This window comes from Salvelinus alpinus, chromosome 20 (assembly GCF_045679555.1).
Source record: "Salvelinus alpinus chromosome 20, SLU_Salpinus.1, whole genome shotgun sequence".
Lineage (NCBI taxonomy): Eukaryota > Metazoa > Chordata > Actinopteri > Salmoniformes > Salmonidae > Salvelinus > Salvelinus alpinus.
This window is the reverse complement of record NC_092105.1, coordinates 13,401,738-13,429,173: the sequence shown is the minus strand read 5'-3', so window position 1 is coordinate 13,429,173 and position 27,436 is coordinate 13,401,738. Positions and strand designations below refer to the sequence as shown.

General features: G+C 42.0%; 2 protein-coding genes across 8 annotated transcripts in view; one reads left to right on the top strand and one right to left on the bottom strand.

Moving 5' to 3' along the window:
* Positions 1-1,877: 1,877 nt before the first annotated feature.
* Positions 1,878-4,732, bottom strand: LOC139547144 (FUN14 domain-containing protein 1-like). The gene is made up of 5 exons (XM_071356189.1): positions 4,620-4,732; positions 3,911-4,067; positions 3,607-3,682; positions 3,279-3,407; positions 1,878-3,025 (listed from the first exon to the last, which is right to left on the bottom strand). The coding sequence occupies exons 1-5, from the start codon at positions 4,636-4,638 to the stop codon at positions 2,948-2,950; spliced, it is 459 nt and encodes a 152-aa protein (XP_071212290.1). The 5' UTR covers positions 4,639-4,732; the 3' UTR covers positions 1,878-2,947.
* Positions 4,733-6,919: 2,187 nt separating this feature from the next.
* Positions 6,920-27,436, top strand: part of LOC139547138 (lysine-specific demethylase 6A-like) — a 107,523-nt gene continuing 87,006 nt past the window's right edge. For 4 of the 7 annotated variants that reach the window (XM_071356171.1, XM_071356167.1, XM_071356170.1 and 1 more), the window contains exons 1-5: positions 6,920-7,424; positions 7,558-7,621; positions 18,618-18,726; positions 19,361-19,410; positions 24,713-24,771. In XM_071356171.1, the coding sequence (XP_071212272.1) occupies positions 7,264-7,424; positions 7,558-7,621; positions 18,618-18,726; positions 19,361-19,410; positions 24,713-24,771 (443 nt within the window). In that variant the 5' untranslated portion in view covers positions 6,920-7,263. The remainder of the gene's footprint in view (positions 7,425-7,557; positions 7,622-18,617; positions 18,727-19,360; positions 19,411-24,712; positions 24,772-27,436) is intronic. The other 3 variants (XM_071356173.1, XM_071356168.1, XM_071356169.1) reach the window with 2 other exon arrangements.

The following is a 27,436-nucleotide window of genomic DNA, read 5'->3' as shown; positions in this document are numbered from 1 at the left end:
TCCTCGGATTCGCTGGTTATTACAGTAGGCTCATACCTGGTTTTGCAAGCTTGGCCTGGCCACTCAATTGTCTCCCACTGTTCTTGAATTCTGGGTCTACCACCTGGATGGCGTTGTCCTCCAGATGGAAACAGATCTTACACGCAGTCGGTAGAGCATGAGACTCTTAATTTCAGGGTCGTGGGTTCGCGTCCCACATTGGGTGCTCTTGTTTTTTGGGGGGGCGGCAGGTAGCCTAGTGCTTAGAGCGTTGGACCAGTAACTGAAATGTTGCTGGATCGAATCCCGAGCTGACAAGGTAAAAATATGTCTTTCTGCCCCTGAACAAGGCAGTTAACCCACTGTTCCCCGGTAGGCCGTCATTGTAAATAAGAATTTGTTCTTAACTGACTTGCCTAGTTAAATAAAGGTTAAGTAAAACATTTTAACTTTAACAAAATTAAGTGATACTTCTCCTTTCGCTTCTGAGGCACAGCCTCCCAAAAGAATGTGTCGAAGCTCAGCACCTGAGGGAGAGAGATGGTGAAAATATAGCAGTCTGTCTGTAGTCATCCTTCTTGACAACAATTAACCACAATGTGTATGCACTCTTTCCAAGAATCTTTGGAAAGCCCAAAACAGCTCCATGACAGACCTGGTTGTCAAAAGCCACCCATGACAGTGTCCCTGCCCTCTCCTTTGGGGAAGACAAGAGTAGTTTGGTTGCGCCTTCTGGCCCAGCAGCAACTCCCCTTCAATGCCTGGCTTCCCTGAACCCACCATCATAGGGACCCCCTTTGAAACAGTCAAAATCCCAGGACTTGTGGAATATGTCTTTCCCCAACTGTAGGATAAGGAAGTCACAAATGAGTCAAGCACAGACAACAGAGCCAATTGCAGGGGAATATTATGGTTTGTGGTAAGAGGATAAAGTCAGACAAGCAGGAATTCATAACATGCAAATTACTGCCCTAATTTCCTCGCAGCAAACAGGAATGCACTATATAAGGCCATGCACTTGCACAATCTGTGGACGCACCTAGTCGATATATAACGTTAGTCAGCGTGAGCTGTTCGCTTCAATTCGCCTAGCAGAGGATTATATGGTCATTCAATAAACAAAATAAAGTCAAATATATCCACTACAAAACTTACGTTTTTGATAAGAGAATTGCCAGGCACCATCGGCAGCGCCATAGAGGCAGTATTTGGAATATAAATGTACTTTATACTTCGTCCAACTCCTGAGAACTTCTTCCGTTCTTCACCAGTTTTAGGTTGCCATGGAGCGTGCCGGCTATGGTCCGTTGCCGTGCAGCGTCAGAATCTAGGGTTTCAGTTTTACTTTTTTTGCAACATTCTTCTCTGAAAATGGTAACACTGCACAGGAACATTTTGCAATATTGCAACAACATTTGGAAATAATATACAATTTCAATGACATAGTAACGATGACTTGAAAGATAAATGCTTGCTATTTAAAGTAATTTAACTCAAATTGGAGGGCAGGAAATTATCTGCACCCTAAACTCAAAGTACTGTAGGAAGTTTAGTTTATTAGGGTCCCTATTAGCTACTGCACTCTTCCAGGAGTCCACATAAAACACTCAAATACATGACAAAGTACAGAACAGTAATAGACAAGAACAATAAGATATTACATTAAATGAAATATATTACACTAAATAAAAAATAAGTTATATTTAGGAGACACCAAGAGACAACAAAAATATAATTTACACACTATACATACATTTTTATATACAGTACAGGTAAATTAGATCTTTAGAAATAGTAGAGGCGCTGTGATACAATGTGTTTTAATCTGTTTTTTAAAGCTAAACTTGACACAGACGTAGGCCTAGTCTTTCATTTGAAATAAAGAAAGAAAGCCATGATTGTTGGTTGCTTTTGGTCTTTTATAATAAGAATATATACACAAACTACAACAGCATTGTAATTCAATAACAAAGGTACATTTCTTTCATGTGAAAGAGAACACACAAAAGAGGCTAAATTACCTCCAAGCAAATATTGCACCGCTCGTAAAGGCAAAAGAAAGATAGTCATGGTAATCCTAAATCAATAAATATAATGTGATTGAAGTATTAACTCATACAATGAATGAAAAGGGCATATGTTGTGGAAACATGGTGCACTGCATGACTTGGGTATACCTGCGGTGTAGGACTATATTGACCAGAAAACACTCCAAAGAACTAGACCCAGATGTAATCAATAAGTTCCCGCATTGCAGCCCAATTAGGTGTGTATGTGTAACAAGTGCAACAGTACACTGTGCATATACTGTACACATGCATGACGTTCTGATGAAGACCACACCGTCGATCTGAATAAATACAGCATCAATCGCAGTGTTTTGCATCTTTCTATCCTTTTTACATATGTACATACGTCCATCTCCAGCACCAGCTCAAAGCCATTGGAAGTGAGTATGTTTCTATCTGTTCATATGATGAATATATGAATCAGAGTGAGCCAGGAACACTGGATCCCATCTACAGGGTCGCAACACCTGTGTGCTCTTATCGCGTTTTGATTAATAACTGTTTTGTAGACCAGCGTTTCCCACAGGACCCATTGGCTAGTTCCTTTTGGGTTGTACCCGATTGCCTTGAGTTGGGGGCTAAAGCCTAGCTAGAAACACGGTTTTGTTTATATGGTGGAGCAGCAGGAAATCTTTTCCAGTTTCTATCAGGTGGTGCTAAAACCATGCAATTACATGGTAGGTAGACAGGTAGGTATTGTGAAACAGTACAGTAAGTACACATTACAGAGTATTTACAACTGCGGTACCTTTTTGCGGGTTGTGTAATTGGCTCAATTTGATATATTGTGCTGTGCATTTGTTCTTGTTGTTCCCACCACGTTTTTAAAAGGGCACTTCACTTCACAGCCAGACCTCTCAAATGATTCCTATATAAAACTGCAGGCCCCTGTTGTGTTCTTAGGATGCCAGCCCAAGCAAGAAGCCTCCAAAGAATCCACTGGTGACGATAATGTTTGTCTTCACAAACTCTGTGGACTGGGAGAGAGATTGAGATAAATAACGGTATTAAAATTTAAGAAAAGTGCAATATCCTTTTAAGACAAACAACAAATCTGAATGCATATGGATAATTGATCCTTTGACTTAGCAGCCTAGTCTGTACAAGTAGGCAGAATTTGTATTATGTCAGTATGAATGTAGTTCAATTCACAATGCTTTGTCATGCACAAATCAAATCAAATCAAATGTTATTTGTCACATGCGCCGAATACAACAGGTGTAGGGCTACCTGGTCGATAAAAGAGTTGAGCTCTGGTACAGCCCTGTCGGCTTTCTTCTTCAGGTGCCTCTTGGCTTTGTTGACATCCTTCTCCACTCTCTTCCAGTCCACCTGCACATAGCCACTGTGGTTGGCTATCTGGAGAATAGAATAGACATTTTTTTTTCTTCGGGACGATTAAAAAAAACTAAGCAAAAATGCTTGGTAAAATAATCTATGACAATAAGGATTTTAGCTAATAGTATTGTAGCCAAAGAGCAAGCTTCTCTTTGCAGCATGTGAAATAACTCATTTAGACTTTTATACTGTACATTAATAACTTGTGTTGAGTTCCTACCTGTAATAACAGGAATCCTCCACCCATAGCGGTGGCTGCGATCTTCCCCACCTTCTGGAAAAGATATCCCGCACACCTGGCAGCGAGAGACAATGCAAAACTCAAATTAAACCCTATCCTGCATGTAGTACACTAAACAGGGCAATAGAATCCTCTACAGAGGAAGCCTGTATTTTGATCATACCATGCATTCAAGTACAGTAACATTGACCACCATGTGAGAGAGATATCAAATGATAAAGAACAGTCCTGAGGATGCTCCGTTGTTTAATCAATATAGGCTACCTTGGCCTGCAGGACTTACCAGCCGCTCACACCACCCAATGCTATTTGTGTGGCCACCGAATACTTCTCAGCCATAGGACCCGAATTGTTCCCACCAAATAGGCAGCCCCACCATTGTTGACGCCTGGCATATTGTGTCAGGTCGACCACCTCATATGTGTCCTCATTCTCTGGTTCTTGGGACGGGAGAAACAAAGTAGAGCACTTTATGTACAAGAGGCGAACAATTGGCAATAGCACAAGTATTAATATCCCCGTCAGACGTTTTGGCTGATTGTGCCATATTCCATTGGCAAAGTCTGTTTCGTTTTCGTGAGAAACAGTAGAACGTTAAATGAAGTAACGTTAACGTAAAAACATGTTGGAAGGAGAGGATTATGAGTCTAATTTCTTACAGGCACATCTTGGCATAATAATCTATTCGCGTATGTGGGGAAATAGCAGTCTAAAACGTCAAATTGCATAGTGTTATAAGGTGGTTAAAATGTTGCAACTGTAGCCATTCCTATTTATCTTGATATAACCTATGACGTTGATACATTGAAACACACCGAGTGAGTGCGATCAGAGACCGAGAGAGTAGACCTAACAGTTTTTTAGCGAGTAGGTTGCCACATATTTGACATATATGGATATGATTTAATGCTCTATAGCGTACATCTAAGATGGAAATATGGGTCCAAATATGGAAACATAAAGGTCGTTTTTGGTTTGAGAGCGACACTTACCCTCTTCACGATCCGCCATTTTGGAGTGTCTTGATTTGAATGATGTTGACAAATGCTGTCACAGGCGTGATGGGATACATGGTTTGCATAGTTTGTCAGACAGTCAAACAGAATTTCATGCATTTAAAAAATATCACTCTAATTATTGATCTTATTAGAATGTCTCAATACAGTTTATAATTTAATGCAGGTTTCATACATGTAGGTTGCCTCACAAATAAACAAAACTGACATATTAACAAATAACATGTTTTACCCCACAAAAATGTATAGCTTACAAAATATACAACTGTACACAGTAAATGCAACAGCACAGAATAGGCTACTTCAGTCTGTTATTTTGGAGCATGATTATAGCTATAATAGAGTCGGGTCTGCAGCCTTTGCAATAAATGACTGATTAACGTTTTAATGTTTAATGTTTTTTGTGTATTTCATATTAACATTCATCAGAGTGATTTATGGATAATATACCCTGTGGTACTATTGTATGGTATGTGATATGACAACTGTACAGTATGACACTATGACAACTGGACTGGAATTCTGGGAGATGTTTTAGGATTACACATAACCTAACTCAATATGTCCAATGTCTAAGAGCTCTTGAGCTTTTTGTAACTAAGCCTATTCTCTGACTTCATGGTCGGTTATTATTTCCTTTATATTGAAAAGGCACAATCTGGAGTCTGTGTTTCATCTCTTTGGCAGCCACCCATTAAATGGACAGATTTTATTAGATAAACTCCAGGTGCAAAAGTTATCTGTGTTTCTACAGTATATCTACAATGCTAAATGATGTACTGTTGAATCTTGGGTAAAATAATTAGCAGATTTGGTAGGCCTATGCATAATGGTGTTTGCTGCCTATGTGTTTGATAACCATTATGCTTCATTGATTTAATTGAAACCAGGAGCTTAATTTGATCCCTTTCTTTTTTCCCCCTCAAACCTCACTGCTTCCTGTTACAAGACGGCGACAGGTGGCCATCTATCTCTGCCACCATGACAGTGATGACAGATTTACAGCCCAGACAATTTGTGGCAGGAGAGAGAGAGAGGGGGGGTGGGGCGTTGTGGGCATTCCAATCGAACTGGAAAGCGACCTCTGCTCTGAGTTATCAAGTCTGATGGACGAAGCCACATCGTCTGCAGGAGACAACAACAACAACAGCCAGCAGGATCAAGGCTCCCCATATACTTCATCCAATTACCCAAATCTTCACCTTATGTCATTATGAGTTGAACATTGGTAACAACCCCAACTCCCCAAGGCCTGTTGTGTTGTGATGGGCATGTTTAGTCAGCTCCCATATGAGTACTCCAGCATCAGACCATTTAGAGAAGCTTCAAGTTTTACTGTTACGTGCACAAGTACAGTGAAATGCCTTTCTGGCAAGTTCTAGTTTGGCATATGTTTTGCCTACAATGGCAATGGCATCTTGCAAAAATAAACACATTAGTCTATGCTAACACTTGTAACACATAGCACTTATATACAGTACAAGTCAAAAGTTGACACACCTACTCATTCAAGGGTTTTTCTTTATTTATACTATTTTCTACATTGTAGAATAATAGTGAAGACATCAAACTACGAAATAACACATATGGAATCATGTAGTAACCAAAAAAGTTTTAAACAAATCAAAATATATTTTATATTGTTCAATGTAGCCACCCTTCGCCTTGATGACAGCTTTGTAAACTCTTGGCATTCTCTGAACTATTACAAACTATCATTTTGTAAATCACACACTACATTGTTATTGCAAACAGTGATAATAAAGCAATAACATCAGATAAAATAGTAATAGCAACACTGCAGCATTCATGCATAACCCTTGGCAACCAACTGACCTGTACCCCCTCCCATCCATGCTCTCCAGAATCCTTGGGACGTCCATACCCCATGTAGTTTAGATTTCAAATGGTCATGGTAAGGGTTAACGTTAGGGTTAGGTAACTAGACTTTCCTAGTTAAATAAAAACATTTTTTTTAAGTAAGGGTTGTTAAAAGTTTATAGTAAAGGTTAGTTAGATTTAGGGTTAGTGTAGGGATGCCCCAAGGATCCCAAATTATCACTAACCATACTGGCAACCCTTGAAAAGGACACCTTAACCAATAAGATACCTCAAAGTAGACCTACAAATACGTAATACTAATCACAATGCAACATGGGAAACCAATCGAAAGAAGCTGTGGAACTGCGTAAAGTTGAGGGTTTGTTATTCATGTGTGTGAGGAACGACACCCAAGAAAAATTAAGTCACATGATTACACACAGATACATTCGTTGGTCACAGTGAGGAGAGGGCGTTCCTACGGTGGCGGCGTGCATTCGCCTATGTGACACATTTACAACAACTTTGAGTTGGTGTGGGGGGAAGTTTACTATATTACCAAATAACGTCCTATCGTAAAAACCGGCATCAACTCTACTCCATGCATTATTTGGCAATTACATACATTTAGTATTTTGTGTACAATCATGCGATAAGGCTTTTTTGGACGGGTCTTGTTTTCCTTCAGGATTTGGCAATCACTCGGCTGAGCTAGCTACGTTTTCAGTCCTACATACCGTGGTGTACTTTCGTTCTTATATTTTGGTGGAGTTTGTCGCCGCTTCCCTGTTCATTTTCTATGAAATCGTGCGGAGTGTCGCTCGACGCCGCTGCTGCTCGAAGTCTCGGCACTGCTGGCGATGAGGAAAAGAAAATGGCGGCGGGAAAAGCGAATGAAATCGAATTGGACTTTCCGAAGCTAACAGCGCAGGAGAGAGAAAGCTTGGTCGAAATTGACAGGTTAGCAAATGAGCAATGCATTTGCTTTCTTTGTCTACGTTTTTGTCTATTGAGTTTTCGTACATTAAAGTCTTTAAAACGAAGTATATGTCCCAAGTAATACGGAACCGCCTGTGTTGTCCTCTGCTTGCAGTTCACTATTTGGATTTCAGAGGCTTCATGAAGATGGCGCCAGAACGAAGACCTTACTGTTAAAGGTATGTCACAGATAGGACCAGAGTCGCCCCTCCGCTGTCACTCCTGATTCGTGCATATCTGGAATAAGTGTCAGGGACCTGCTGGACATTTAACCACAATCCCCTTCCATTAGCCAGAAGCCAGGCGTACAAGTGGGTGGATATTACGTTAATGAATTCCCTTTCCAGTCAGTATGAAGTATAGTTGTATCTTGTTAAAGTGGCTCCGGACATTTGTCCGGCATCATTTTAATTTAACTAACGTTACAGGACATTTGAGAAATGCATTGGGTGCGTAACCTGATTATGGCGTCCACCCACGGTGCTCATAATGACCCAAGTCACATTTCGATGATCGTAATTAATTTTAACAGAACATGCAGTTGTAGGATGCAACTGCGTGCGTCCTGACCAAATTCAGATGCGCATTTAAACATGTTAGAATAACTGCCACATTTACTTTTCCTCAGCCATCAAGACCAGTAATGAACAGCAAAATCACTAACCTATGTCAATCTACTATTCCCCCATAGTAGAAAAGTTAACATTCTATTGGTCAGTTTTTCGTTATGTGCGAGAAAGAAATATGCTATTCCAAACCAACTCGGGGACAGTTGTGGGAAGATGGATCCTAAATTCATACTACCAGTAGGCCTAGGCTACATCTGCCAAAAATGGGAAACTAATGATGCTGATGCAATAGAACAGAACTTTTAGCTTAAAATGTTGATAAAACTATTATTTAATCTCATTATAAGCACAGCAATTTGCACATGGCAGTAGGCTACATACTAATGTTCGTTCCTTAAAGTGGAACTGATGGCGTTTTAACTACTTTGCAGATATGAAACAGACAATCATATCAGTCAAAAATATACATTTCCCAGTTTATGCTACAAAACCAACTTTATAAGAGGTTTTAATAATAGGTTCTGTTTTCCTCAACATTCCATGACATACACTAAGGTATTGTTGGAAGAATAGATGGATGTATTTCAATGCTTGATTAATATAATTCACCAATACATTTAATTCACCAACACTCTATCACTTCAGTGTTTAATTGCTAAAGTGTAATTACTTCGCCACTACGGCCTATTTATTGCCTTACCTCCCTAATCTTACCTCATTTGCACACACTGTATATACATTTTTTACTATTGTGTTATTGACTGTACGTTTGTTTATTCCATATGTAACTCTGTGTTGTTTGTGTCGCACTGCTTTGCTTTATCTTGGCCAGGTCGCAGTTGTAAATGAGAACTTGTTCTCAACTGGCCTACCTAGTTAAATAAAGGCAAAATAAAAATGCTTTTCTTGGTAGTCCAAAATATTGCTATCAGGTTGAAAATCACAGCTGGCCTGGTACATTGTTTGCTGCCTCCATTAGGATGCACTGTTTGAGTTTTAATGGGTCAATATTTTTGAAAAAAAATGGAATAATGTAACTAAGGCTGGGAATGTCAATACAATCAAACTAGCAAAGGCAAAGATCTGTCATAAGATCAGTCATAACGTGGCTAATAGGCTAGCACATCTATTTATGTAGCAAGCTAAAAACATGGAGCCTAACATTAGCTACATGTCATGTCATTGGAGGAGTGGGTGAGTGACACTTTTCCCCCTCATATTGTTTTTTTGGTGGCTATACTATACTCAGCTAGAGATGCAGGTGTCATTTGGTTAGCTAGCAAGAACTTGAACAACTCTTATCCCGTTAGCATATATATCGCTTGCTTTTGCCAATTCACTCTCGCTATCTACTCCTATTTCAAAGCACTCTCGTCTGAGTGTGCAAGAGCACAGAATAACTGATGAATTTACAAAAGCGCAACACCCACTGAATATGACCAACCGGTGTTAGTAAACGTAGGCAAAGAAAGTAATAGTTAGTCAAGAACGCTCTAGATAACATGTAAACAGCCTAACCAGCTCTGCTAGGGTGAGTAAAATGGTCAGAGTGAGGTGTTGTCTCATTTGTGTTTGGAAATACTGTAGCAAGTTAACTTTGGGTGCTTGGTTGGGACAAGCATGTACTGTTGTCAGCCAGGCTGCAGAAGGACGAGTAGGCTACAATTCCCCATCGTTTCAGTGCAATTTTGAGGGTTTATGTAATGTTCTTTCATTAGATTTGAGCTCATCTTTCTCTGTCTAGCATTAGTTGTTGATCTTGTTGTTGATATGCATGACTGAGGGAGCGAGAGCCTACCTTTTTCATGGTTGTTTGATCAATAGGACTGTAAAGTTCCCAAATGTAAGAGGACTCCCAAGTGGTAATTACATATTTGCAGAAATCCATTCAGGTGTATTTTGTGGCTTTTGACGAATGTGTTCTAATGATGTAAAGTCACGCTGTTGTTACTGCCTGTAAACACACAGTCTAGTTCAAAGTGAATGATGGCAGGCCTGTGTGGCAAATAAAGGTCTACTGTAGCTCTGATTGGCTATGGCGTAGACTCTAGTCTTGGATGAGACAGATGTTTTTATTAGGTTTTATTTGCTTCAGCGTCTATTAATTGTCCAAACGCACGTCCACTTTCCTACTCTGTATTACTATAGCATTTTCACAAATTCCTTAGTGTATGTTAGGGGTGAACATATTGGAATCGGACAATATTAGCTAAAAATGCCAACATCAACCCGATGTCTAGTTTAACGGCGATTGATGTGCAAAACCGATGTCAAAGCTGACGTGCATACCTATATAACGTAGGTACATGACGTAATGGCACCACATAAAATTTTGCGCTACACGTGCAACACAGCATTCCTAACATAGCCCACAATGTCTGCTGTGTGGATCGAGCAGTCAACAAGTCGAGCATTTGAAAGAGTAAGAACATTTCAGCGAGACAACTCAAAGGTGAAGTCCATTAACGCCAAGATAATGGAATTCATTGCCCTTGACAATCAACCGTTCTCTGTCGTGGGTGATGTTGGCTTTCGCAAAATGTTCGAGTACCGGTACACACTAACAAGTGCGCTATTTTTCAGATGTTGCCCTACCGGAGTTACATAGTAATAGCGTCACTGCTATTAGCTTCACGACTGATATTTGGACCAGCGATATCAGCCCCATGAACATGCTGAGTCTGACATCAGTGAGTGGTCAAGGCTTTCGTACTGAGGAAAGCCGTATTGCATGCTCATGAATGTGCTGGTTGTCATACCGCTGCTGACATTTCAATGGCATTTGAGAACATGTTTGAAACTTGGAAACATGAACACACTAGCTAGCTCCATTCGAACAACTGACTCGAGAAATATGCTCATCAACTGTGCATGCAGCGGACGTGATACCCTCTGTCACATGAGTATAATGCGTGGAGGTATGTTTTCGTTAGAAACCATGCTGTTGGCTTTTTCTGTTCTCTCGTTTGCTTCTCAAAAGTGGCTGTGTCAGCTGCAAGCGCAAGTAGCCTGGGTAGCTTACTGCTGCCCCATTGAGAAGACTCGGACAAATTACTAGACAGACTTCATCCTCTCAATCCGTGTATGACGGGAGACACATTTGACAGAAGTCCTGAAAGTAACAAAAATGTTGTGTTCTAGTATCGGAAAAAGTACTGATGTTTCAGTATACCGTGCAATACTAATCACCAGTCACCATGCACTTATACCGTAACACAATTACATGGTAGCTAGCTACTTCATATTAAAGGGGCAATCAGAAGTTACTATATCCCATTTTGGACTTATAAAATAATTATATGATTCTTGAAGAATTTAACTTAACACCTCATGAGCTTAGTTCAACTGTCGTATCCCATCGGAACCCAAATTTAAGCTTGTTTTACTCTGTTAACAAACAATAGGTAATCAAACACTATATAGCCTCAAAACATAGTTAAAACTATAATTTTGATATCATGGATGGTCAGTCCTTGCATCCATAGCTCTCTCTCTGAATTTGAGTGGTTAGAGTTCTCCAGCCGCATCACTCCGCTTTCTACCAAACCAGGGGCAGGGAGACAGCTTTGTTATTGTTTTTACATCATTTACATACAGGAATGCCTGCTAATAAGCAACAACAAACAACTTTTTTTTTTTATGTGTTGGCAACAGACTTCATAGCTCAAATGTCCCATTCATATTGGAACTGTCCCGTCAAATAACTGTCAAGCTCAAATAAAGTGCTGTTTGATCAGAGCTAGTCGTGGGGGAGGGGAGGCGAGGCTGGCGGACTCCACACTTACTACCGGTACTAGGTTACCTACAGACGCATGGCTGATGAAGGCCTGTTACTTAATGGTCTACTGCTCCTTTTTGTCCTTTATATATTGACTTTTTGTTCAGTAAAAGAATGGCCCAATCACTGGCCACTTTAGTAAATGGATCACAAGTCACTTTAAACAATGCCACTTTAAATAATGCCACTTTAATAATGTTTACATATCTTACATTACTCATATCATATGTATATACTGTGTTTTATACCATCTATTGCACCTTGCCTATGCCGCTCGGCCATCGCTCATCCATATACTTATATGTACATATTCTCATTCACCCATTTAGATTTGTGTGTATTAGGTAGTTGTTGAGGAATTGTTAGATATTACTGCACTGTCGGAACTAGAAGCACAAGCATTTTGATACACATGGTTAGCAGATGTTAATGCGAGTGTATGTGACCAATGAAATGTGATTTGCCATTGAGCATACAGGGTTATTGAAAATGGAGAATCTGTTGAGCTGCCTAGAACTTGCCACAGTGTCCCTCCCAGATTTTGCGCTGGGAGCCAAATGAAATAATCATCAATCAAAGTTGTTGGTTTCTATGACAACACCATGCATGGCGCGGATTTCCTATGCAGTGTATTTTGTAGGCTAGTTCACTCACAGCCTAGTGTAGGTTTTTAGTGTTTATTATTTTAGTGTTTGCATGGAAACATTTGGTTTATAAATGTTTTGCTTTTTATATGTACAACTAGTTAGCTGGGAGTTAGTAGTAAGGCTACCACTTCCCTCATGGTTAATGGCAATTCAGTGTGTTATGATGACCAATCTGAAGCATTGTGACGTCTTGTAACACATCAAAGAAACCACTCCGTGGCAGGACCCAAGACAAGCCCACCGCGGGGTTCTGAGTCTGACCCACCATGTTGAAAACCATTGACCTAACTCCATCAACTTCAGAATGTAACACTACATTAATATGAGGCCTGTAATATATATTTGACTGGTTGAGTAATGATCTGTGAGGAGATGAGTAATGTCTCTGGTATAATCAGTAGTCATATTGCTAAGTCACAGGGGGCTCTGGCGGGCCCGGCACCATGCAGGGCAGAGAGAGCTCTGCTGGAGCTAAAGACAGGTCAATTCATTTTTTATTTCACCTTTATTTAACTTGGCAAGTCAGTTAAGAACAAATTCTTATTTACAATGACGGCCTGGCAAAAGGTCTCCTGCGGGGACGGGGGCTAGGATTAAAATAAATAAATAAATACAATATAAATAGGACAAAACACACAACGAGAGAGACAACACTACATGAAGAGAGACCTAAGACGACAACATAGCAAGGCAGCAACACAACATGGTAGCAACATAACATGGTACAAACATTATTGGGCGGGGACGTTGGACCACTTGGCATCCAGCCAGTACACCACTTCACTTTCCTTTTTTTTAAACCCTCCTCTCTTGGCACATGGCCGGCTTTCAGCTGATAATTAAGGCATGAAAACAGTGTTAGCCAGCTCTGGACCTGCTCCAGAAAGGGGGGGAGAGAGGGGGATGTGAAAGTGTTGCCCTGGATTGGAAGGCTTTGTTTGGTTACTGTACTGTGTGCACTAGTTCCTGTTATAGAAACTGTCAACTGTTGTTTTGTCATGCCAATGGATGGACAAGCAGGACGGGTAAGCTTGATGTAGGCTACCCTTTTATTAGGGCATGTTTGGAGATACCATAGTAGCTTGCTTTGCTTGGACATTTGACAGACATTTAATTAGTTGACTTGGCGTTGTTAGTAGTTTGGATGGTATCCAGATGTTCATACTGTTTCTGTACCATGGCAGGACCATGTATATGGTATTACTGAATGTGCGCGCGAGGTGCGATATAAAAAAAACTATTATGTGTATATGTACAGTTGAAGTCGGAAGTTTACATACACTTAGGTTGGAGTCATTAAAACTTGTTTTTCAACCACTCCACAAATTTCTTGTTAACAAACTAATTTTGTAAAGTCGGTTAGGACATCTACTTTGTGCATGACAGAAACTTTTTTCCAACAATTGTTTACAGACAGATTATTTCACTTATAATTCACTGTATCACAATTCCAGTGCGTCAGAACATACACTAAGTTGACTGTGCCTTTAAACAGCTTGGAAAATTCCAGAAAATGATGTCATGGCTTTAGAAGCTTCTGATAGGCTAATTGACATAATTTGAGTCAATTGGAGGTGTACCTGTGGATGTATTTCAAGGCCTACCTTCAAACTCAGTGCCTCTTTGCTTGACATGGGAAAATCAAAAGAAATCAGCCAAGACCTCAGAAAAATAAATGGTAGACCTCCAAGTCTCGTTCATGTTTGGGAGCAATTTCCAAATGCCTGAAGGTACCACGTTCATCTGTACAAACCACAGCATGCAAGTATAAACACCATGGGACCACGCAGCCGTCATACTGCTTAGGAAGGAGATGCGTTCTGTCTCCTAGAGATGAACGTACTTTGGTGCGAGAAGTGCAAATCAATTCCAGAACAACAGCAAAGGACCTTGTGAAGATACTGAAGGAAACAGGTACAAAAGCATCTATATCCACAGTAAAACGAGTCCTATATTGACATAACCTGAAAGGCCTCTCAGCAAGGAAGAAGCCACTGCTCCAAAACCGCTATAAAAAAGCCAGACTACGGTTTGCACCTGCACATGGGGACAAAGATCATACTTTTTTGATAAATGTCCTCTGGTCTGATGAAACAAAAATAGAACTGTTTGGCCATAATGACCATCATTATGTTTAGAGGAAAAAAGGGGGAGGCATGCAAGCTGAAGAACACCATCCCAACCGTGAGGCATGGGGGTGGCAGCATCATGTTGTAGGGGTGCTTTGCTGCAGGAGGAACTGGTGCACTTCACAGAATAGATGGCATCAAGAGGGAAGAAAATTATGTGGATATATTGAAGCAACATCTCAAGACCTCAGTCAGGAAGTTAAGGCTTGGTTGCAAATGGGTCTTCCAAATGGACAATGACCCCAAGCATTCTTCCAAAGTTGTGTCAAAATGGCTTAAGGACAACAAAGTCAAGGTATTGGAGTGGCCATCACAAAGCCCTGACCTCAATCCCATTAGAAAATTTGTAGGTAGAACTGAAAAGCGTGTGCGAGCAAGGAGGCCTACAAACCTTACTCAGTTAAACCAGCTCTGTCTGGAGGAATGGGCCAAAATTCACTCAACTTATTGTGGGAAGCTTGTGGAAGGCTACCCAAAACGGTTGACCCAAGTTAAACAATTTTAAGCTAATGCTACCAAATACTAATTTGTAAACTTCTGACCCACTAAGAATGTGATGAAAGAAATAAAAGCTGAAATAAATAATTCTCTCTTCTTATTCTGAAATTTCACATTTTTATAATATTGCCAAGAAACTGAAGATCTCGTACAACGCTGTGTACTACTCCCTTCACAGAACAGCGCAAACTATCTCTAACCAGAATAGAAGGAGGAGTGGGAGGCCCCGGTGCACAACTGAGCAAGAGGACAAGTACATTAGAGTGTCTAGTTTGAGAAACAGATGTCTCACAAGTCCTCAACTGGAAGCTTCATTAAATAGTACCTGCAAAACACCAGCCTCAACGTCAACAGTTAAGAGGCGACTCCGGGAAGCTGGCCTTCTAGGCAGAGTTCCTCTGTCCCGTGTCTGTGTTTTCTTTTGCCCATCTTAATCTTTTATTTTTATTGACTGGTCTGAGAGATGGCTTTTTCTTTGCAACTCTGCCTAGAAGGCCAGCATCCTGGAGTCACCTCTTCACTGTTGACGTTGAGACTGGGTTTTTGCGGGTCAGAGTCAGAATGTCCACAAAAGGGCTTTATTACAGACAGAACTACTTCTCAACCCCCCCCCCTCAGATGATCCCGCAGGTGTAAATGCTAGATTTGACGGTCCTGGGCTGGCGTGGTTACACGTGGTCTATGGGTGTGAGGCCGGTTGGATGTACTGCCAAATTCTAAAAAAATGTTTTTATAGGTGGCTTATGGTAGAGACATTTATTTTCAATTTGCCCGCAACAGCTCTGTTGAACAGAACTGCAGTTGTGTGGCAAAACTGCACATTTTAGTGGCCTTCTATTGTCCCCAGCACAAGTTGCACCTGTGTAGTGTTCATGCTGTTTAATCAGCTTCCTGCCATGCCACACCTGACCTGTCAGAGGGATTATCTTTGCGAAACGCTCACTAACAGCGACGTATACAAATTTGTGCTCAACATTTGAGATTAATAAGCTTTTTGTGCATATGGAACATTTCTGGGATCTTTTATTTCAGCTCGTGAGACATGGGACCAACACTTGACATGCTATGTTTATATTTGTGTTACCTGAGTCGTGTTTGTGCCGTTGAGATTGAGTCCGACTAGTAGCAGCATTGTCTTCTCTTCCCTTGCAGTTGAAACTCAAACCGAAAATCAACAAATGTTGTGATCAAAACATTGTAAATAGCCAAGTCAATTAGACTAAATTTTATGCCTGTTCACAGGGCTTACAGGGCTTATAAAAAGGAATCTTTCACTCAGCTCTTTACGTGTGCACAGATCCCCCAGCCAGGCAGTTGCAGTGCCAGGTGGAATAGGCTATACAGGATTCGTAGTTTGACTTTCATTTACCAGCTATAAAATAAAACGGAGGAAATACTTAAACAGCTACTGCAGCATTTATTTGACTATAAATGTGATCATACTTGACTTTTATTTTATTCAATAAATGCTCAAACTGTGGAGCCCTGAACACCCGCCAACGTGGCTGGTGAATGGATAGCTTACCCGCCAATGCCAAAATCAACCCGCAGGCTGTTCATTTTAGACCCTGCCCCTGCACATCGACTCTGTACTGGTTCCCTGTGTTTGGCAAAGTTATCACACACTGTGCATTTTATGCATTTTTATTATTACTGTACGCGTTTCACTGTTCTATTAAATACATCTTTTTTTTTTTAGATATCATTTTCTATTATTTCTCTATTTTCTCTCTCTCTGCATTGTTGGGAAGGGCCTGTAAGTTTGATTTGATGTACCTTTGCCTGCTTGCCTGAAAGTATATATATTTTTTACCCTGCAATAGAATTGCAGCATGTCGAGGAAGTTTGAACATTTCTGTGGGACCATAGTTCATGCCCTCCTATTGGTTCCCTGTTCTTCATTAGGCTGGCATCTCATGCTATGGAGCCTAGCTGCAGTGCCTGATTGGACGGTTGGCTCTCTTCATCTGGCAACTCAGGACAGAGCCCTGTACCCAGGGGTATATGGGAAATATAGCCCCCATAGGGTGGTCAAATAGTGCTCTGGGGGGGGGGGGGGTGACCTGCAATGGCGTGTTATTTGAGGGGGAAAGGGGTGACTGCATTGGTGTGTTATTTGGGGGGGAAGGGGTGACTGCAATGGCGTGTTATTTGGGGGGGAAAGGGGTGACCTGCAATGGTGTGTTATTTGGGGGGGAAAGGGGTGACTGCATTGGCGTGTTATTGGGGGGGAAGGGGTGACCTGGAATGGTGTGTTTTTTTTGGGGTGGGGGGGTGTTTGGGGGGGGAAAGGGGTGACATTTGTCTGGTTCATATCAGCCACTGTCTGCTTCAGTCAGGTCTTGAGTGATCCTGTAGCACAGTGTCTGGGATGTCTGTGTCTGGCTGGCTAGATCTGAATGGATGAGACAGGGCTGTGGTGTGACGATTGAGACTATGCTGTCTGTGTGTCTCGGTCTCCCCTCAGGACTGCACTGACCTCTCTCTCTTTCTCCTTTATTTTTCTCTCTTTTCACTCACTCTGTCTGACACCTTTGGCTGCCTGACTGACTCTGAGATCCCCCTCGTAGTCAATACAGCTCTACAGTGTCACCTGCTCTACATTGTGCGTCTAATGAGGAACACATGACCACCGCTTTACCCTGGTTCCTGGAATGCCATTGCTCCTGCACTGTGATAACATACCTAACAAATGTTGTTTTGATATCAAGTTGGAGGATTTGAAATGGCTCGAGCGAACTGCTCCCTTTTCTCTCTCTGAGTGGATAGGCTATATCCCGGCCACTGGTCCTGGTGATATACAGCTGGGGTGCACATACTTTTTATTCAGCCAGTGAATCTCCATCCTCCAGCTCACTGCCTGTTTCTAGGTGCTGCTCTCTCTCATTTGGCTCTCAGCCAAACTGGGTAGGCACACCTCCCTCTTCCCTCTTTGAAAGTCTGTGGTGGTGATTTTGTGTGGCTGTTATTTACATTTTGCCAGACTATAACCCCAACTTTGGCATGGGAGCCTTGGCTTGTCACCTTGCCAAATTACTTGGGCGGTGAAAGCTTTGCAATGCACCCTCCCACTGAAAGGTAGGAGGGGACACCTGTGTGTCTGGGGCGACCTGCCATAAACCTGTATCTATTTTTATGAGAGGTACAGCGATATGGTTCGGTGATGATCAAGTTATTTTAGGGACTTGTAGTTGCTGTTTTGTAACACATTAGATGGCTGTTATTCTTTTCATATGTTCCTCATCAGGATGTTTTGTTATTAGACAGACCGCAACCAACGTGCAGAGTTTTTAGGAGACTTAGGCCTATAAGCTCAAACTGATTTAGTGTGGACTTCTAAAAGTTGGGGCCTTCTTTAGGCCACCATTTTTAATACGGGGTGTTGAAATGATTTCCCCCTCTCCCCCTCCCTCTCCCCTCTCCCCCTCTCCCCCTCTCCCCCTCGCCTCTCTCCCCTCTCCCCTCTCCCTCTCCACATCCCCTCTCCCCCTCTCCCCTCGCCCCCTCTCCCTCTCCACATCCCCTCTCCCTCCCCTCTCCCCCTCTCCCCGTAGGCTGTAATCTGCTATGACTCTGCCATCCTGAAGTCAGAAGGGAAAGTAGAGCCAGAGATGTTCTGTCAGCTGGGCCACTTCAATCTTCTCCTGGAGAACTATCCAAAAGGTGATCAAACGTATAAGTACACACACACACACACACACACACACACACACACACACAGTCTACACACACACAGTCTACACACACACAGTCTACACACACACAGTCTACACCAGATGACATCCTTAATTTAGTAATAACAATGCTTTTGAAATTGTATGTTTGGCAGAATGTAGGATTTCGGTGTTGGAATTTGTCCTTTAAAAGTAGCAGCAGCTGCCAGACAGACTACACTCTTATTCTTCCCAAACCCTGTAAAAAGTGTCTGGAAAATTACAAATAATAGTAGGCAGTTATGTTGGTGTGTGGCGTGCTCTGCTGTCTCTGTTGTCACACAGATAGTCTGAGTCTTCTCTGCCGTTATGTAATTCCACTGCCATTGTTTGCGGATGGCTCTGGGCTTTATATGACTACAAGTCTGGAGGAGTTTCTTGAAGAAATGTAGTTTGTGTGTATTCATGCTTGAGTGTTTAAGTTGGAAGAGCTGTTTATTGTTATGCTTTGGGTTGTATTTGGCCTGTATTGCTGATGAGGTAGTGCCACCATAAGATTGTGTTGAGTGGATGAAGATGATGTAATGTAGGCTAATTGTTACAGTATTGTTCTGATCTGTTCACTAACTGGTCTCTCCTCTCAGCATTATCTGCATATCAGAGGTACTACAGTTTACAGTCGGACTACTGGAAGGTGAGTGGCTACTTTCTGAAACACCATGTGTCCAAGTAGATCTAGCTGTCTACTGCTACTTTCTGAAACACCATGTGTCCTAGTAGATCTAGCTGTCGAATTGCTTCTTTCTGAAACACCGTGTGTCCTAGTAGATCTAGCTGTCGACTGCTACTTTCTGAAACACCATGTGTCCAAGTAGATCTAGCTGTCGACTGCTACTTTCTGAAACACCGTGTGTCCAAGTAGATCTAGCTGTCTACTGCTACTTTCTGAAACACCATGTGTCCTAGTAGATCTAGCTGTCGAATTGCTTCTTTCTGAAACACCGTGTGTCCTAGTAGATCTAGCTGTCGACTGCTACTTTCTGAAACACCATGTGTCCTAGTAGATCTAGCTGTCGACTGCTACTTTCTGAAACACCGTGTGTCCTAGTAGATCTAGCTGTCGACTGCTACTTTCTGAAACACCATGTGTCCAAGTAGATCTAGCTGTCGACTGCTACTTTCTGAAACACCGTATGTCCAAGTAGATCTAGCTGTCTACTGCTACTTTCTGAAACACCGTGTGTCCTAGTAGATCTAGCTGTCGACTGCTACTTTCTGAAACACCGTGTGTCCAAGTAGATCTAGCTGTCGACTGCTACTTTCTGAAACACCATGTGTCCAAGTAGATCTAGCTGTCTACTGCTACTTTCTGAAACACCGTGTGTCCTAGTAGATCTAGCTGTCGACTGCTACTTTCTGAAACACCATGTGTCCAAGTAGATCTAGCTGTCGACTGCTACTTTCTGAAACACCATGTGTCCAAGTAGATCTAGCTGTCGACTGCTACTTTCTGAAACACCATGTGTCCAAGTAGATCTAGCTGTCGACTGCTACTTTCTGAAACACCGTGTGTCCTAGTAGATCTAGCTGTCGACTGCTACTTTCTGAAACACCATGTGTCCAAGTAGATCTAGCTGTCGACTGCTACTTTCTGAAACACCATGTGTCCTAGTAGATCTAGCTGTCGACTGCTACTTTCTGAAACACCATGTGTCCAAGTAGATCTAGCTGTCGAATTGCTTCTTTCTGAAACACCATGTGTCCAAGTAGATCTAGCTGTCGAATTGCTTCTTTCTGAAACACCATGTGTCCAAGTAGATCTAGCTGTCGACTGTTACTTTCTGAAACACCATGTGTCCTAGTAGATCTAGCTGTCGACTGTTACTTTCTGAAACACCATGTGTCCTAGTAGATCTAGCTGTCTACTGCTACTTTCTGAAACACCATGTGTCCTAGTAGATCTAGCTGTCGAATTGCTACTTTCTGAAACACCATGTGTCCAAGTAGATCTAGCTGTCGACTGTTACTTTCTGAAACACCGTGTGTCCTAGTAGATCTAGCTGTCGACTGCTACTTTCTGAAACACCATGTGTCCTAGTAGATCTAGCTGTCGACTGTTACTTTCTGAAACACCATGTGTCCTAGTAGATCTAGCTGTCGACTGCTACTTTCTGAAACACCGTGTGTCCTAGTAGATCTAGCTGTCGACTGCTACTTTCTGAAACACCACGTGTCCAAGTAGATCTAGCTGTCGACTGCTACTTTCTGAAACACCACGTGTCCAAGTAGATCTAGCTGTCGACTGCTACTTTCTGAAACACCACGTGTCCAAGTAGATCTAGCTGTCGACTGCTACTTTCTGAAACACCATGTGTCCAAGTAGATCTAGCTGTCGACTGCTACTTTCTGAAACACCGTGTGTCCAAGTAGATCTAGCTGTCGAATTGCTACTTTCTGAAACACCGTGTGTCCAAGTAGATCTAGCTGTCGAATTGCTTCTTTCTGAAACACTGTGTGTCCTAGTAGATCTAGCTGTCGAATTGCTTCTTTCTGAAACACCGTGTGTCCTAGTAGATCTAGCTGTCGACTGCTACTTTCTGAAACACCGTGTGTCCTAGTAGATCTAGCTGTCGACTGTTACTTTCTGAAACACCATGTGTCCTAGTAGATCTAGCTGTCGAATTGCTACTTTCTGAAACACCATGTGTCCAAGTAGATCTAGCTGTCGACTGCTGATCCCTTGTTGTCTTGGCATTCAACTGCATACAACCACCTTGACGATGCCTGTCTGTTCATAAAGGAATGGTGTTAGACCAGGGAAGCTGTTCTCCAGGGTCATATTCAGTCGACCGTTTGACCCGGCCAGGCCAGCCACCAGCTCTTATCATGCGGTGTGTCCTCTCCCTGCCCAGTGTGGGTGGATAAGAGGAGGATGGATGTTAGTTCCAGTCTGCCGTGGTGCCCATTGGCGTGTGAGTGGAGATGAGGTGTTTGGGATATGACCGTGATGGGGACAGACAGCGTTGTGTTTCTGCCCCTGTTCACTGCTGCAGAGCTGGGGAAGTGTTTGATGATCTCTCCCGGGCTGCGGTTCGGGTTCTGGGGCTGCCTGGGAGAAAGGGCTGTGGCTTTAGACTGAAGTAAGGAAGGGCTACCTGGGACTGGGCAGAGGGCTGAAGCTGGGGTGTAGGGTTGGAGCTTGAGTGTGAGACTGTTGGCGAGGAGCCAGGTCTGGGGTAGAGGACTTGACTGAGCTATGCTGAGACTGGGAGGAGCAGGGAGGTAGGCTATACTCCCTGAGTCTGTGGAAGAAATGGTCAAAACATTGACTGAGTCTGTCTGTCTCATGGGATACGTGAGGTGAATGTGAAGGATAGGCTGGCAGGCTGTCAGAAACATTCTTACTCAGACTCACGCATCCTCTCTCACTTTCTCAACTCTCACATCGTCTTACTCTGGGGACCGATGCGTATCGATGAATTATTACTGGTGTTGCATGGTATACTGAAACTTCTGTACTTTTTCCGATGCTAGAACCTGAAAAACGGTTTGGTACTGAAATGTTTGTTGCTTTCGGTACTTCTGTCAAATGTGTCTCACGTCGTCTACTGATTGAGAGAGAGGATCAAGTCTGTCAGAGCAGCCGATGTCCCCTTATCGCCTGCTCCACTTACTCATAGCTAGTTCTAGAGGCTAGAGTCTGTCTGTCCTGAGGAACCACTGCACTCACTGGGAGTCTGGGCTGCATCAGTTACGCTGCACAGAAGTTCAACTCTAATAATGTATGTAGAAATGTTGAAAATATTTAATTACTGTTCGCAAAACAATGTCCATTATAACATAACTTTATTCATTCACTTCATCTCCCCCGCCTCACCTCTTTCCCAGTCAAGATCATCTTAGCTCGAGCCTCGCTGTCTGTCTGTGTCTGAGATGTAATGGGTCTTAAAGAGACAGCGCAGACTTTTATAAAATAACAGATTGCTTCTTCTATGCAGATGTTGTTGATCAATAAAATAAGTCCCAAATGGAAGGGAAACAGTTTGTCAAATTGACTGTGTGATTTAAATAATTGATTCATTAATGCATACATTCAAATCTAAAAAGTCAAATGTAATGATATTGACCTCATGTAATGATATTGACCTCAGCCATGCTGTCTCTGGTCCTCTCTCCTCCTAACTCCTCAGCCATGCCGTCTGTCGGATCCTCTCCCCTCTCCTCCTAACTCCTCAGCCATGCTGTCGGATCCTCTCCTCTCTCCTCCTAACTCCTCAGCCATGCTCTCTGTCGGATCCTCTCTCCTCCTTACTCCTCAGCCATGCTGTCTGTCTGCTCCTCTCCTCCTTACTCCTCAGCCATGCTGTCTGTCTGCTCCTCTCCTAACTCCTCAGCCATGCTGTCTGTCTGATCCTCTCCTCTCTCCTCCTAACTCAGCCATGCTCTCTGTCTGATCCACTCTCTTCCTCTCACCCCCAAAAAATTTAATTCTTATTAAGAACATTTACATCTGATTGGTATTGAAAATGACATTTGTTTTCTGGTTGATTGGTATGTCTGTATGAGTTGGAGGTTCTGTGGTTAGAGGCTTTCAGTTGTGACTGATACCGGTACTAAAGTGTCATGTGAAACTATGGCACAATGGTAACCTCCAAGGTGAATTACTGAGTCATAAAGGTAACCTCTGAAAGGTGAATTACTGGGACACAATGGTAACCTCTGAAAGGTGAATTACTGGGACACAATGGTAACCTCTGAAAGGTGAATTACTGGGACACAATGGTAACCTCTGAAAGGTGAATTACTGGGACACAATGGTAACCTCTGAAAGGTGAATTACTGGGACACAATGGTAACCTCTGAAAGGTGAATTACTGGGACACAATGGTAACCTCTGAAAGGTGAGTTACTGGGACACAATGGTAACCTCTGAAAGGTGAATTACTGGGACACAATGGTAACCTCTGAAAGGTGAATTACTGGGACACAATGGTAACCTCTGAAAGGTGAATTACTGGGACACAATGGTAACCTCTGAAAGGTGAATTACTGGGACACAATGGTAACCTCTGAAAGGTGAATTACTGGGACACAATGGTAACCTCTGAAAGGTGAATTACTGGGACACAATGGTAACCTCTGAAAGGTGAATTACTGGGACACAATGGTAACCTCTGAAAGGTGAATTACTGGGACACAATGGTAACCTCTGAAAGGTGAATTACTGGGACACAATGGTAACCTCTGAAAGGTGAATTACTGGGACACAATGGTAACCTCTGAAAGGTGAATTACTGGGACACAATGGTAACCTCTGAATTTCACTCTTTGGAAACGAACTGCAGTAGGTATTTAGGCCTCTACTCTGCCATTGACCTTATGGGCATAGAATGCACTTTAATCCTGAGAGGGATGAGGAGCTACTGTTTTTTTGACTAGGCCAACTAAACACTTTCCATTTAGATGACTCAGTCAGGACTGTATGTTAGTGATATCAATCCCTCCAGGATTGCATTATCATTTTTTGTGGGCAAAATCAACAATTCCCTTCATATTATGCTATGCAAGGGCCTGCAAACTTGACTAATCACAGCACTGTTTCCTCATAAAACAATAAAACCATCTACATTTTGTGCTTTTTCGTGACAAATTGTATCTTTGCATATTGCAATGCAAAAATGTCAATTGGCACTGCGAAATGAAGTGTCCCCCCCCTCTGCGAATATCACAACAAAATCCCAGATAAATCCTAGAGGGATTGTGAAGTGTCCCCCCCCCCTCTGCAAATATCACAACAAAATCCCAGATGAATCCTAGAGGGATGTGAAGTGTCCTTTTTGTTGTTGAAACTTGACTGAGTAATCGGTGTTGTTCAGACATGGTATCTTTAATTTTTTTATTTAATTATTATTATTATTTTTTTATTTTTTTACCAATGCTGTTTGAGAAATAGACTAAATGTTCCTGCCACTAATGTTTTTTCTCCCTCTCTCAAGAATGCTGGCTTTTTATATGGCCTTGGTTTGGTCTACTTCCATTACAACACATTTCACTGGTAAGTACGCGTTCACAGTATTTTCCTTTGGACTATAGTGTGCTTTCATTAGCTTGAGACCTGGAGTTGCTTGGCCTCGTGGGCCTGTGTAGTGATACACAGGCTATATAGTACATTACATTTGTGTAGCTGTTGTATGTTCCTTACTGTGTGTATGTTTTCATTGAACCCTTACCTGACTGATGGGATTGACTGTTGATGAGTCAATTGTGCTTCTTTCATTCTATAAACTCATACTTTAAATTCAAATAACATTTTATTGGTCACATACACATGGTTAGAGGATGTTTAGCAAAATGCTTGTGCTTCTAGTTCTGACAGTGCAGTAATATCTAACAAGTAATCTAACAATTCCCCAACAACTACCTAATACACACACATTTAAAGGGGTGAATATGTACATGTAAGTATATGGCCGAGCAGCATAGACGAGGTGCAGTAGATGGTATAAAATACAGTATATGCACATGATATGAGTAATGTAAGATATGTAAACATTATTAAAGTGGCATTGTTTAAAGTGACTAGTGATCCATTTATTACGTGTCCAGTGATTGGGTCTCAATGTAGGCAACAGCCTCTCTGTGTTAGTGATGGCTGTTTAGCAGTCTGATGGCCATAGACAGAAGCTGTTTTCCATTCTCTCGGTAAATTCTGTTTATTAGTGCTGCCATTGCTTTGTATGACACTTGTTTTTCTAAGAATGTTGCTTTTTACTGCTTCTGTCATTTGTAGGTCAGACAGCCCAGAATACTACTTACAGTAAATATAGACGTTTTGATATGCAGCAAGACTAGAGCCTGTTTGAGTTTCGGGTGGGGTGGGGGGGGGGGGGGGGAAGAGGAAGTTAGGCAGCTGACAGTTCAGGGAAAGGAAATCCTTTTACGTTCATACACTCGAGCTTAAGTTACGATCATGAAAAGGTTAAAGTGTGGGGAGAGGGCGTAGTGTGATATGCTGTCTTAAATAGCATTATTGCGGACAGAGTTTGTGTTGGGGGTGCGACCAGTCTCTACGTCAACAGGGAAGAGGAGATTCCGGGATGCTGGCCTTCTAGGCAGAGTTCCTCTGTCCAGTGTCTGTGTTATTTTGGCCATCTTAATATTTTATTTTTATTGGCCAGTCTGAGATATAGCTTTTCTTTGCAACTCTGCCTAGAAGGCCAGCATCCCGGAGTCACCTCTTCACTGTCGAGACTGGTGTTTTGCGGGTACTATTTAATGAAGCTGCCAGTTGAGGACTTGTGAGGCATCTGTTTCTCAAATTAGACACTAATGTACTTGTCCTCTTGCTCAGTTGTGCACCGGGGCCTCCCACTCCTCGATCTATTCTAGTTAGAGACAGTTTGTGCTGTTCTGTGAAGGGAGTAGTACACAGCATTGTACAAGATCTTCAGTTTCTTGGCAATTTCTCGCATGAAATAGCCTTCATCTCTCAGAACAAGAATAGACTGACAAGTTTCAGAAGAAAGTTATTTGTTTCTGGACATCTTGAGCCTGGAATCGAACCCACAAATGCGGATGTTCCAGATACTCAACTAGTCTAAAGAAGGCCAGTTTTATTGCTTCTTTAATCAGAACGACAGTTTTCAGCTGTGCTAACTTAATTGCAAAAGGGTTTTCTAATGATCAATTTGCCTTTTAAAATTATAAACTTGGAATAGCTAATACAACGTGCCATTGGAACACAAGTGATGAATGCTGATAATGGGCCTTTGTACGCCTATGTAGATATTCCATTGAAAACCAGCCGTTTCCAGCTACAATAGTCATTTACAACATTAACAATCTGTACACTGTGCACACTTTCTGATCAATTTGTTATTTTAATGGACAAAAAATGAGCGTTTCTTTCAAAAACAAGGCTATTTCTAAGTGACCACAAACTTTTGAACGGTTGTGTATATAAGGCTTATGAGAAGGGGGGGAGACGAATAGAATATGACGTTCATCTAAACTGGAGGGGGAAATTATTGTCTAAACACCCAACAATGATGGTGAATATGCACAGTGCTCACTCACCGGGAATATGGCCGATGCTTTCCACTGGTGCCAATAAGATAGGCTATAGGCCTACTGTTGTTCGATCAATTAAGGTGAGAATTTTGATTAATTAAAAAGCAGATTTGTTTTTTAAATTGTGTTCTCTTTACAGCAAGAGCCATTTGCTTTCCAAACGTATTTTTTCCCCGCGATTTACATTTTTTAAATATTGCAATATGCCTGGCTGGGCCTCTACTTTTCGCTGGCAGTTGCAACTCAACAATCGTCTATTTGGTATAACTCACGCGCGTTGCCCAAATTACATGCGCTGCCTGCCTTTCCAACTGTAGGCAATGCGGTTTAAAACAAGCTAATGATCCTCTGTGTTCAAATCATGCTTTCGTAGCCTATTTTGAATGATTGTATTTATTTATGTATAGACAGAAGTAGGCTATATAATTACTTGGGGAAAGCTTCCCCTAACCGTATGGACGCGCCGCCTATGAGCCTAAGTTAATCTACTTTTGCCCCATAGTAGAAAAGTTGACCTATTCAATTGGTCAACTTGTCGAGAAAGAAATAGCCCAAACAGACTCCAGAAACAGTTGTGGGACGATGGATCCCAAATTCATACAACCAGTAGGTCTAGACTACAATAAAATACTTAAAAAGCAATGAATCTG

Bases quoted from the DNA above. Each gene is read 5' to 3' on its own strand.
- LOC139547144 (XM_071356189.1), bottom strand. The intron at 3,683-3,910 runs GTAAGTCCTGCA...TCTCGCTGCCAG, and splicing joins TTGGGTGGTGTGAGCGGCTG to GTGTGCGGGATATCTTTTCC. The intron at 3,408-3,606 runs GTAGGAACTCAA...TCTATTCTCCAG, and splicing joins GAGGATTCCTGTTATTACAG to ATAGCCAACCACAGTGGCTA.